At 43.5% G+C, this 12,956-nt stretch overlaps 1 protein-coding gene across 9 annotated transcripts in view; it reads right to left on the bottom strand.

Moving 5' to 3' along the window:
- RBM20 (RNA binding motif protein 20) overlaps positions 1–12,956 on the bottom strand; it is a 191,981-nt gene that overhangs the window by 67,816 nt on the left and 111,209 nt on the right. For 2 of the 9 annotated variants that reach the window (XM_060404455.1, XM_027960455.3), the window contains exon 1: positions 6,114–6,367. The exons of 6 other annotated variants lie outside the window; for them this stretch is intronic. In XM_060404455.1, the coding sequence (XP_060260438.1) occupies positions 6,114–6,139 (26 nt within the window). In that variant the 5' untranslated portion in view covers positions 6,140–6,367. Of the gene's footprint in view, positions 1–6,072; positions 6,368–12,956 lie in introns of those variants that run through there. One more of the 9 variants, XM_060404456.1, reaches the window with a different exon arrangement.

Genomic DNA, 12,956 nt, shown 5'->3' with positions numbered 1-12,956 from the left:
AAAGACTTCAAGCAAAGAGAGAATGAATATCAACTGAACCACCAAGAACTAGATACTAGCTTTGGTTTTTCTTTTCTTTCCTTTGTACCAAATTTCTTTCTTTAAAATATCCTTTTTTTTATGAAATGATGGTATTGTAGGTGGTAATTTATTTTTCACATTAGTATTTGTTTTGAATTTTAAAACTACAAAAATCTAAAGAACATAACAAATACTTATTAATTCATTGCTCATCAATCAAAATTAACAACTACTACCATTACAGTCATTTTAAGCCCAAGTATTTTTTATCAAAAAAATAAAATTATACAGACAAAACTGACATCCCTTTGAGACTGCCCAGTCTAATTCCACCTTTATCTCCCCCAATAACGTCCACATGTGATTTGTGTATCTATTTACCTATATATCTGTTTGTTTACCTATCTATATATAGAAGAATTATAGAAGAGACTTTTTCTATATCTGCATGAGCTTACAGAACAGCACATACGACTTGTTTCAACAATATTTCTCTTAAAGAAACAAATATGTATTCTCTCAAGTTTCTTTTTACACACTGAAAATTGAACGCAGCATGATACAGTGAAAAACTTGGTGAGCTAGAAATCAGAAGATCCAGGCCTGGACCTGCAGTTACTATTTACTTCCGGTGGGATTATGTATCAGTCAACGTCCTCTTTTTTTTTTTTTTGGTAAAATGAGAAAGCTGGATGAAAGGATCTCCAAGGTCTCTTCCACCTTTGAAATCTGATGACTCTAAGGTTTAATCTCCTCATCTGTCAAATGGGGATAACAACGTCTGCCTTACTAACTTATAAAGATCAAACATCATGTGCAGGTGTTCCGCAAAGCAGTGATGATAATAATATTAGTTGAATAATAATGAATAATAATTATCACTAATACTACACACTAAAATTAAGCTATTTTTTAGCTTCTGGGAATACTTTTGAGAAACGATTGATACACTACTGTTGTTACATATAACTTGGTTTAGACTGACATGTTGCAGTCCAGGCAGCATAAAATAATTTAATTTCTTCTAACTGCTTTCTTGGGCAGGCAGTTCTGCACAGGACAAGCTCTCAACTCTACCCTGAAGACTGACTAAATGAAATATCAAAAGTGCCTTGCCATAAGATGCTGTCTTCTGCAAAGCATTCCATAGACAGCACCAGGCTTCCACAGTAAAATGAAACTCAAAGTACTTTGGGTCTGGAGTTGGTTTGCCCGAGACATAATTCTTCAGGAAATGCATGCAGAATTTCACTCATTTTGTGAAGGATGAAATTGAGGGGGTAATTTGACTTATAGGGGTTAGGAGAGATCTTTCTGTTTTCTCAGTGACATAAGATATGGTGACCTCTCAACCCACTAACTCTTCTGGGGAACATCAGGGTCTTTGAGATGGAAAAACAAGCTGTTTGAAATGTATATCTAAAGGAATTCCCTGGCAATCCAGTTTTAGGACTCTGGGCTTTCACTGCCATGACCCAGGTTCAATCCCTGATCAAGGAACTAAGATTCTGCAAAGCCAGGGCACGTCCAAAAAAGAAAAAAAAAAAAAAGTTGAAATGCATGTTTAAAAACTGTTAAACAAGTTCTCTAAGAAGCCAAATGATAATGTTTCTACATGCAAATGAAATGTTTAGGGGTTTATAGGTCACTAGCCCCAGTGAAGAACAGTGTGCACATAAACATGAACGCCTTTGCATATACCGCTTTCTCCTGGACCACCTCCTCCCTACTCCCCCTCACCTGAATAACCACCATCCTTCAACATGCAGCTCACATGGCACCTCCTCCAGGCAGCCCTCTCTGACTTCTGCCCCCATCCAGTGTGTGCTGGTGTTTCCTCTGTCATCCCCCATAATGCCCTGCAGTTCTATTAAGCCTCAATTACACTCCGTTCTAACTCCTACCACCCTCACTAATAATTATCCACTCAATCACTCATCTAATGTCCTCATCTAATACCCCACGGTCATTTTGAAAGCAGTAATTATGCGTCCATTTCATGTCATAGAGCCTGGCACACAGTAGGTGTGTGGAACCAATAAACACATCCATACTTGTACACACCTGCTCCGTGTGTATGCGTGCGGACATAATAGCTGTGTATCACATTCTCAATTTGTTTCCTGGCTAAGTGTTCCATGTACGCTGCTACAAGGCTTTGAAGATGAAGCTCCATGGAGAATGTGGATTAGACTCAGTCTTTGAACACTGTCAAAATTATGTAAATAACCACCATCCACATCAAGGATAGAATTCTAAAATATTCAACAAACAGACTTGTTGCCACATTTTTCCTTTTAACTAAATCTGAAGAAAATGCAGTTTCAGTGTGCGATCTGAGGAGCTATGTGTCTAATCCACACGATTCTGAGATGAAACAGATGCTCCAGGAATGGTCCCTATGTTTGCTAAATTTTACTTTCAGTTTATATCACTGATTTTTTCTTGTACAAAGAGGATTATAAAATTCAAGTTAATATTAAATCACAATAAAAGTTTAATTTTAAAGAATTTAAATTCTCACTCAATAAAGCTGGTCCTTTCCTAGAATTGCCTGACTGTTACCCTGGACATTTTAATCAGTGTAATTTAAGCTAAATACTAGGAGTCCCTATGAAACCGAAGAGGTGTTGTGGGGTATTTAGGGAGGAAGCCAAGAGAGACAGTTTTTGTTGGTAAGTCAAGCGACTTCTTGGACAGGCTCTGCCATGAATAATTGTATATCTTATTGCAATCAATTCGCCCTGCAGACCTCAGTTTTCTCCTCTGTGAAATGGGAGGGTCAAATGAGACAACATTTAAAGCTCCTTTATGTTTTGTGATTTTAGGATGGTGGGTATTTTCCTAAAGCTGTTACTCATGATACACAGAAAAGTGAGGATGATCTGGCCACGGTGTAGACAGATTTTGGCCCAGAGAAATCTGAGTTTCTAGCCTCTATGCTTCTCTAGTCCTGGGTAACTTCAGGGGCACTTAACCTCTGTTTAACAGATATGTCTGTAAAATGGCAAAGTGAAACCAAAGCAGTGATTTTCAGGTGTTGGAGGAAGGGGCATCAGGAAAGCTTCAAAACACAAATGCTGGGCTCACCCCAAGTTTCTATCTTAGGAGGTCTGAGTTGGGACCTGAGAATTTGTGTTTCTAACAAGTCTGGGTGGTAACTGATGCTGTACTTTCAGAACCACTGAACTAGACAAGCTTGAATTGACCTTTCAACTCTAAGAATCTATGGTGGTGGGTTATAAAGAATTTAGTAACAGTTGTATTTTTTTAGGAGCCACTTCTATCTACTAATTGTGCAGTACCCCAGGAAGGGGCTTCCTTTTCCGTGGGGTTTTAGACATTGCAAAAATGTGGTTATTCTTATACCTAACTTCCTTTAAGAGATTCAGTCGGTATGTTCAACAACATTTGACCTCCTGGAATCAAAATGTTCAAGGTTCACAAACCTCAGGTACTTTAGTAGATTGACTGGCTCAGTGTTATGTTATCTTTGTTGACTAGGAAGAAAGCATACCTCCATTTACACTGAGTTCAATGATGCAGAGCACAGAGGAGTCAGACTCCAGTATGTCAAAAGTTCTTTAGTCAAGCAACATCATCATTATGAGAAAGCCTACCTTCCAAACTCACCCTAGACTTAAAGTTTTTGATAAAATCATCTGTATCACTAGATTTCAATGGTATAGCAATAACACGGGGTGTTTTTTAGAATACTGATACTTGGGCCCCATTTCCAGAGATTCCTTTTCACCCTAGGCATTGGGATTTTTAATAGCTACCCGGGGAGGTTTCAGAGGAATCGGAAACAAAGTTTGAGATTCACCAATGTCTAAAGGAATAGTATCAATCTGTTCTTCTTCACCTTGATCCCCACAGGCCATTTTTGTCACTACAAACAACATGACCATGTGTCTTGAATTGCACTTATGAATAAACACTGAAGTTTTTATAAGCTCACAAAGGGTCACAAACACAGTGGGCAATCGATCAATATTTCGTAGCTAGACTGAAGTATCTTTCACCCAATTCAAAAAATATTTTTGTGGCAAGACTTGTCCCAAAGTATATAAATAATGTTTGCTGTAGGAAGCTGGGTGAGGTTTGCTGGCGTACGACTCTTGCTTTTTAAATGATAAGCACCTTGAAGACATCATCCACATCCTAAAATCTTTCAAATTCCTGAGTGTCTGTCTGGCTTGGTGCCGGGCAAATTAGAGGCGGTGAACAAACACTTATTCAACTCACTTGGATTTACGATTGTCTCTAAGCCCATGGGAACGGAGACCTTAGCAGAATATGCTAAGTGATTCATTGTGGAGTATGAGGTATATATTTCCTTGTGCTCTGGGAATTTAATTCTTCTAAATTCCTCAGAGTAAATGAGAGTATTATGGATGGGACTTTATAAATACACCATATAACTATTTGTTTGGAAAAATAGAGGGAAGTTTCTGGTGCCTTAAAAAACCTTTCTGACTACAGCCGACAAAACACAGGTGCCACCCAAGGCAGAGAATATTCTATGTAGGTGACTTCTGAGTTTTGACTCTGTTTTACAAAGCTGTGGTCCTATGAAAGTTGCGAAAGACAAAAAGCAACAGCAGAGAGACAGGTCCATCTCAGTTACATGTGTGCGTGCCCTTGTAGCCATTTTCTCAGATCACCACAAATTAAACCTGTGGTTCAGATCCAAGCAAGACTGAGAACTGCCTTGGCTGAGGCAAGTAAGAATGGTTAAAACCCAATGGCTGGCTTTTCACTCAAAACTGTTCTCCAGCCCTTCTCCCTGCCACCCCATCCATTGCTAATTAGGGGAAGCCAAGGCTTGACATGTACACAGTCCTCTATGGTAAAATTGATTATTATATTACTCTGGAAAATAAGGAAGTCATTTTGTTCAAAATATCAAATTCCACAAAATCATACGTGGCAGCTGTTAGTGTATGTGTGTGGGGGAGGGGTGAGTGTGTGAAAATATTAACCCTCTCCCCTTCAGTTTTCTGACATCTTGACAAAAAAGTGCACAAAAAGAAAGGAGGAAAAAAAAAAAAAAAGATTCCAATGCATGTAAGGCAGAAGCCAATAGTAAAGCTAACATCTGGATTTTTTTAAGGTTAAAAAAATTCCCACGATGTAAGACACATCATACATGCCATTTAACCAGAGTGTGGATTTGCTCTGACACACAAGCAGAGGACCAGTATTCCTCTCTCAAATGTGTCTAAGTGACTTTTAATTGCATCAGATGAAGAAATGAGGTGAGTCATGTTTGGCTGTGCTTGAGCCTGCTAACAGATCATCACATCCATGTCCAACTATGTCCCTTGAACCTCAGGACATAAGTTTATGTACTTGCTTGGGGACTGTTAATACAGTTTTGCTTTGTAATTTAAAGATATCTAAAGTTGCTGAAATGCTTATCACAGCTCCTGCAGAGGTGCTCAGAAGCGACTTGTGAGCATGCTTTTCTGGCAAAACACCCCTGCTCGTGAATCCTAACACCGCACTCCCCTCCGGTTCATGAGTCTGACTCTGCACTCAACAGACACGGGACATTTCAAATGCCTTAAAGTTCATTTTCCATCATCGACAAGTTCCAGCAATGAACACAACAAACCTCCACCGTCGGAGACCCTCATAATTCATAAGGTTTCAGGATTTCGAAAATGTCCCTTTCCATTCCCTCCGATCTGGTGACAACGCAATCTGTTTTCCCATAGCCACGCGACTTTTCTTAATAAAAGAGTTTAGTAACCAGCGTAAAAAGAGCATCTAGACTTCCTTGACGTTGGGATAGCTGATTTCACTGGGGTCATGAGGAGCTGTTTTAGGTCACATGTTACCCCTGCCGTTATGAATCATTTATTACAACTTTTTTAAACAGAAGGGGGTGGGGATCCACACAAATCGCATACTCATGCACAAATGCTTAGCGCCAAGAACATGGTCAGAAGTGCTGCCCGGACTAGAGAATTAAAAAAAAAAAAACCAAACCCTTGATTTCCCGCTTGGGCTGGGGAAAGGTAGGATGACGTCATGCAACCTTACCTTTCTGAAAAAGACCAGGGCTCCTGGCATGGAAGGCTCACCTGAGGCCACCGAAGCCGGGAGTCATTTTGGGTGTCGCGCGTGTGCCTCCCTAGAAAATTCCAATGACATTCTACCAGCTTTCCGCATGCCAATCATGACAAGCGTCCGCTTAGACTCTCCCGAGTCTGGGAAGGGGGCAGAGGAGGGGGGACGCGAGCAAAGGAGCCAGCGAAAGAGAAGGAGCACCCCGGGCACCGCACACCCGGCTGGAAGCAGAGTCACATGCCGCCAGGAGCCATTCCTGTGGCATTACACATGCTGAGTGTAAATGGCAAACAATATCAGTCGATGTTTATACCACATGTTCTCAGCCTCTTCACATATCAATGCCCAGGCCAGCTCTACGCAGACAGGACGCCTAAGACCACTTCTGAAGGAGGGAGTCTGGTGCTAATCATGAGGCCATTTTTAATAAAATTCCGAAGCCTTCAGTTCTGGTTTACTTTCCTATTTTTTGTGGGTGGTGGTGATGAGAGTGCTCTGTTTATTTGCTTGTTTTTAACTCTGGGTCTGGTCCTGAAGAACCCCAAAAGGACCCCATAATGACACTTAGCAATGCAGCCGCCTCAGACAGCGTGGTCACACTGACTTCCAACCCACAAACCTCCTGATTGGCTGGCCTCTCTTTTTAAAACTTTTGTGAAGCAACAGGAGATGGAGTGAAGTGACTCATCATTTCACCATCCCAAGTTGTAACTGCAACATTTTTCAGCAGGAAGAACCGGCTGTCTTCTGCTATAAGCAAGGGCCGGTAACTGGGGGTGAATGTCCCCCAGGGTACACTGTAGACATTTTGTTTCAGAATTGGGAGCACTACTGGGATCTACTGGGCAGAGGCCAGTGATGCTGCTAAAATCCTACACTGCTCAGGACAGACCCCCCCCAAAAAAGACTACCAGTCCAAGATGGCAATAGTGCAGGCAGCTGAGAAAATATCCCACAGCTAAGTACCTCTAAAAGTCTTGCAAAAAGCAGGGGGCGGGGCGCGGGGGGAGGGAGGGGTGGAGAAGGAAGGAAGGAAGAAAAGAGAACAAAGGCAAGAAGCCCCTCTCTGTGAGGCACTGACCGGAGACCACGTCCCCTGATGGACCCGGCCTGATTTACAGTTTAATTACTTAGGAAGTTGCTCACTTGTCTCCCCAGGAGTCACCATTCTCCTGCCACGTTTCCTCCTCTTCTCTTTATAATACTTAATCAAACCAAGTAAACCTTCTCATGACTTTTGAAGTCAAATGCTGCTGTGTGCAGATGCCTCGTTGACAGGTTAAACAGAGCTGCCATCGCCCCTTTGTCCTGTCTGGACCATCTGATGTTCATCTGCGATGCCCAGAATCCTATATAATCCCTGCTCAAAACTATTCAGGAGGGTAGGCGTTTTACAAGGTAAACCCTTCCCAAAAGAGCTTAGAAAGGCTGAGGGATGAAAGCTCATGGCGTTCTATTTGCCTGAGACTCCTAGGTGGGGATCGGGAGCGGGGGGCGATGGTCACCAGCTTCGGGGAGGCTCTTCTCCACACACTCAGGGTGTGACGTTCCTGCAGCCACTGGCAAGTCGAAGTGAAGGCCACTCTTGCCTGCCTGAACAGCTGCCCACCAGAGGCTGGTCCATCGCCCACTTGCCCACTGAGCTCCCTGAGCCCGAGGGCTCCTTCTTCCTAATTTAGTCATAGCCCACAGGCTGCCCCAGGCGCCCTGGCTCTCTGCCGCCCACTCAGTCACAGACACCTAAAGGCGCCAGTCCCAGATCCTGACGCACAGGATCCGGCCAGCCTGGCTGCAGCCACATTTCTGCTCAGGCCTGGGCCCCTCCCACGATCAACTAGTCCTCCTCAAGGCGTGAGGTGACGCCACATTTTGCCCTTCCTCTGTCTCTTGTCTCATCTTATTACACTCGGGACTTGCTTAGGATAAGGGTTACTACGGAGTGCTCCACCACACACAGATCTAAGGCTCTGCCTTTCTCCTGCCACCAAGCCAGCACTGACGAGTGGATGGGAAGGGCTCAGGGGCTCTGGGCTGGAAGAAGCAGGAGGCAATTCTGTCCCAGATGAAATGCTGCTGTTTATTCTGAGACTATGAGCTCCTTGAGGTGACACGATGGAAGGGGATCATTTGGCCTCTGCTCCAGGAGTGACATCCCAAAGCAAGCGGTGCAGTGACCCTCAGTGGAGGTGGGGGAGGGGGCTATTCACAGTACGACACACTCGGCAGGCGTATACAGCCCAAGGGTGAATGGTGAAGGCAGCGGAAGATTAGGAATAGGAAGGTGGGAGCATTGGTTCACGGCCCCAGCTTCATCACTGACTCAGCGTGTGGCCGCCAGCCCCTGCAGAGTCCTCAGAGCTCAAAACATCCAAGTGCTAAGCACACAGGAACTTAAGGGCATAACATGTGGCCATGCAAAGTACAGTCTATAATCTACTTACTGTTGAATATTAATTTAAAAACCAGGTTCTGTAAAAAACTAAAAATAGAATTATCATATGATCCAGCAATCTCGCTCCTGGGCATATACCCACAAAAGACAAAAACTCTAATTTGAAAAGATACAGGCACTCCAATTTTCACAGCAGCACTATTTACAGTAGCCAAGACATGAAAGCAACCTATATGTCCATTGACAGATGAATGGATGAAAAAGATGGGGGAGGGGGGAGTGTGTGCGGAATGGAATACTACTCAGCCATAAGAAGAATGAGATACTGCCATTTGCGGCAACATGGATGAACCCAGAGAGTATCATACTGAGTGAAGTAAGTCAAACAAAGACAAAAAATATGATACCAATTAGTGGAATCTAAAAAAAAAATGATACAAATGAACTTATTTATAAAACAGAGTCACAGATACAGAAAACAAATTTAGGGTAACCAAAGGAGAAAGGGGTGGGAAGGATAAATGAGGAGTTTGGAATTAGCAGATACACACTGCTTTACGAAAAAATAAACAAGCTCCTACTGTAAAGCACAGGGAACTACATTCAATATCTTGTAATAAGCTATAATGGAAAGACATATAAAAGTATGTATATATATATAACTGAATCCCTTTGCTGTATAACAGAAACACAACATTGTAAATAAACTAAAATTCAATTAAAAGTTTTTTAATTAAAAAAAAAACAGTGCACAGAACTGTATATACGTTATGGTCATAGACATGTAAAAGGCAAAACAACCCTTCAGTTCAGTTCAGTCCAGTCGCTCAATCGTGTCCGACTCTTTGCGACCCCATGAATTAATTGCAGCACGCCAGGCCACCCTTAGGTGGAAAGAAAAAATACTATCAGAGACCACACCAAAATATTAACAAGGCAGCTGAGTTTAGATGGCGGATTCTTAGGTCGTTGCTTTCTCCTTTCTCCTTGGAGAATGCTCCAATTTTTCTTTTATAAGCACATTTATTTTTCAGGGGAAAAAACTTAATTTTTTCAGGGACAAACGAATTCAGTTGGACAAGCATACTGCACCATCTAGCATATAAGGACTTTTCAATGAACTCCCTTATATTAAATCGTCCATCAAGGCTCCTTGCCATAGCAGGCACTTCTCCTCTGGAGAACCATTATGCCAGAATGTAAGGGCAAGGCACCTGGAGGAGACAGGCATCCATGTTCTCTTGTGGAGGCCCAAGTGCAAGATTCAGGTGTGTCTTCACACTTATACGCCAGGAAGGCACTTGTACAAAGTAAGTGGAGGAGCCAGCACACTGTTTAGGGGTCAACAAAGGCCCATTTTAGGACCTCAGACTTCTGACCAGAGAGATCAAGGTCATCGGCATGAGACCACTTCTCGTGTGGTACACGTACACTGTATATATAATGGAATATTACTCAGCCATTAAAAGGAATGAAATTGGGTCATTAGCAGAGACGTAGAAGAATCTAGAGTCTGTCATGCCACAGTGAAGTAAGTCAGGAAGAGAAAAACGAATATCATACATGAATCCAAATACATGGAATCAAGCAAGAAAAACAGAACTGATTAACCTATCTGCAGGGCAGGAATAGAAACGCAGACACAGAGAACATTGTAAAGCAATTATCCTCCAACTAACAACAACAAAAAAGCCGAAGTCTGCAGCAGCCTCTTTCCCTTTCCCATGCAGGTCTGGGGGTGGGGAGGAGGAGCTCTCAGTTAACTGCAGATGGCTAGGCAAGGCTGAAGGGGAACAACAGAGTCACAGCTCAACCCCCAGAAGCAGGCTTGGGCCCACAGACTCAGTCTCTCGCACCCTTCAGAGGGGGACTGAGTAACTGCACCTTCCATGGGGTGTGCAAGCACAGCGACTAATCTGGGCCAGGCCTGGACTAGAGACTACAGCTGGGCCTCCTCTAATCTGCAGCACACTGACCGTGGACAGGCTACTTCATCTCTGTGTTTGGCTGAGAATCTTGCTGGAGCCGAATCCCCACATGCACTGGAGAGGCAGAGCTGGTCCCTGTGGCATCCACTCCCTCCCCCACTCTGCCGGGATAAGCCAGAAGCTGCTTGGAATAGCCCAATTCTTGGCCAAGAGGTACAGAGGTTTCCACAGCCTAAGAGATCCCAGCACACACAGGGCATGTGAGAAAACCACTGCAAACATTCCTGGTCTTTTTTTCCCACTCCTTTCCTTTCCTATTTTCCTCTGTAACCTTTTCAACAGAAGTGGCAATTCATGGTGAAACTATTTCCAAAGACCAGTTTCTCTTTATAACCAGGACTGATTATGTCATCCTAGCTTGGGACAGGGGGTTGGAAGGAATAGCTAAGCCAGAAAAGTTGGAGCCTTGGCCCCTGAGATAACTGGAGGGAAGTAAGAATGCAGAATTGTCGTTGTCCAGTCTCTAAGCCATGTCTGAAACTGCAACCCCATGGACTGCAGAACAACACCCTTCCCTGTCCTTCTCTATCTCCCGGAGTTTGCTCAAATTCATGTCCATTGAGTCAGTGATGCCATCCAACCATCTCGTCCTCTGTGGCCCCCTTCTCCTTCTGCCCTCAACCTTTCCCAGCATCAGGGTCTTTTTAAATGAGTTGGCTCTTCAAATCAGATGGCCAAAGTATTGGAGCTCTAACTTCAGCATCAGTGTTTCTAATCAATATTCAGGGTTGATATCCTTTAGGATTGATTGGTTTGATCTCCTTGCAGTCCAAGGGACTCTCAAGAGTCTTCTCCAACACCACAGTTCTAAAGCATCCATTCTTCAGTGCTCACCCTTCTTTATAGTACAACTCTCAGATCCATACATGACTTCTGGAAAAGACACAGCTTTGACTATTCGGACCTTTGTTGGCAAAATGCCTCTGTTTTTTAATATGCTGTCTAGGTTTGTCATAGCTTTCCTTCCAAGGAGCAAGTGTCTTAATTTTATGGCTGTAGTCACTGTCTACAGTGATTTTAGAACCCAAGAAAACAAAAATCTGTCACTATTTTCACTTTCCCCTGCTGTTTGCCATAACGTGATGGGACCGGATGTATGATCTTAGTATTTTGACTGTTGAGTTTTAAGTCAGCTTTTTCACGCTCTTTCACCTCATCACCTCTCTAAAGAGGCTCTTTAGAGACCCCCTTAAAAGAAAATTTGTAGAGGTTCCAGCCTCTCATTACAAAAAGGTTCAAGGAAAGAACAAACACAGGATTCGTTCCCAGAATGAACAAGCAAGATCTATGTAACGGCTACATCCTGCAAGACAAAGGCCAGCCCTGCCTGTGAGCAGAGGAAACCAGTCAAGAGTTGTGAGTCAGACGATGTGGGAATGAGCCCTTCCTAGAAAAGGAAGCAGGTTCTTTGTTGGGCAGAGGCTTTTCGTTCTCATCTGGTTAACTGTTCCTCTGTAGGTTCTCCAGGGGCTCACAAAACAGAGGCAGGAAGCAATTGTAAGTTTTCCAGATTTGCTCTTTGAAGACTGGGCCCAGCTTCCAGACCAGATCCCATGCTGGGTTTTCAGGGGCCCCATGTCCTCAGGACCTTTGCAAGGCCTCTCCTTGCAAGGCCTTTCTCTAGATCTTGCACTGTCCAAGAGAGTAGGTATTAACACATGCAGTTAAGTTATTAATATTAAATACAACTTGAAACTCAGTTCCTCGGCTGTACCAGCCACAGTAGCCATGAGACTCAAGGCCACACATACCGGATAGCATATGTACCATCTTCAGCATGCAGCAAGTTCTACAGGACATCATTGCTTCAGGTCCTCATATGACCAGCCCCTTCTCAACCTCAGCTTCCTGCGCTACTGTCCCCTTCCCAAAGAGGCCCACTTCAGACCCAGGAACCTAAAGGAAGTACAGTCACTCTCCGTCCCTTTATCCTACCTTTGTCGATATCTGAAGTTATCTTGTTTATTTTGTGCTTTATTGCCTGTCACTCCCCTGGAATATAAGCTCCATGAGAACAGGTCTCTTTTATTGCTCCCTTCCCAACGACCATACCTGGCACAAGCAGAAGCTTGGTAAACACTATTGCATAAATGACTCGCAGTAGGGTCTACCCCAACATTCTGGGATCAGAGGACACTAGCCAGCCAAACAGCTGCATCTTATTTCCCCACAGGCCAAGATAACATCCAAGCATGGGCCCATGAGATCACCTAGGGAGACTGAGGGTTGTGGGCATGCCCACGTAATAGCAGAGTAGCCAACACCCAACCTTGACCTGATTCTCCTCCAAAAACACTGGTTACCTTTCATCACTGCTGCCAGTCAGTCAACAGTGCTGTGCCCAACACCTACATTGTCTTCCTTTTCTGCTTTTGCAAAAGATCAAAGTAACCTCTAACACAGTATTAGATACTCTTCAACAGGTGATCACTTTTCCTCCATGTGTATATACAAAAGCAAGTAACAGAATGAGATTT

The sequence above is a fragment of the Ovis aries genome, chromosome 22 (genome assembly GCF_016772045.2).
Source record: "Ovis aries strain OAR_USU_Benz2616 breed Rambouillet chromosome 22, ARS-UI_Ramb_v3.0, whole genome shotgun sequence".
Classification (NCBI taxonomy): Eukaryota; Metazoa; Chordata; class Mammalia; order Artiodactyla; family Bovidae; genus Ovis; species Ovis aries.
The sequence above is the reverse complement of the archived record's forward strand: the minus strand, read 5'-3'. Positions and strand labels throughout refer to the sequence as shown.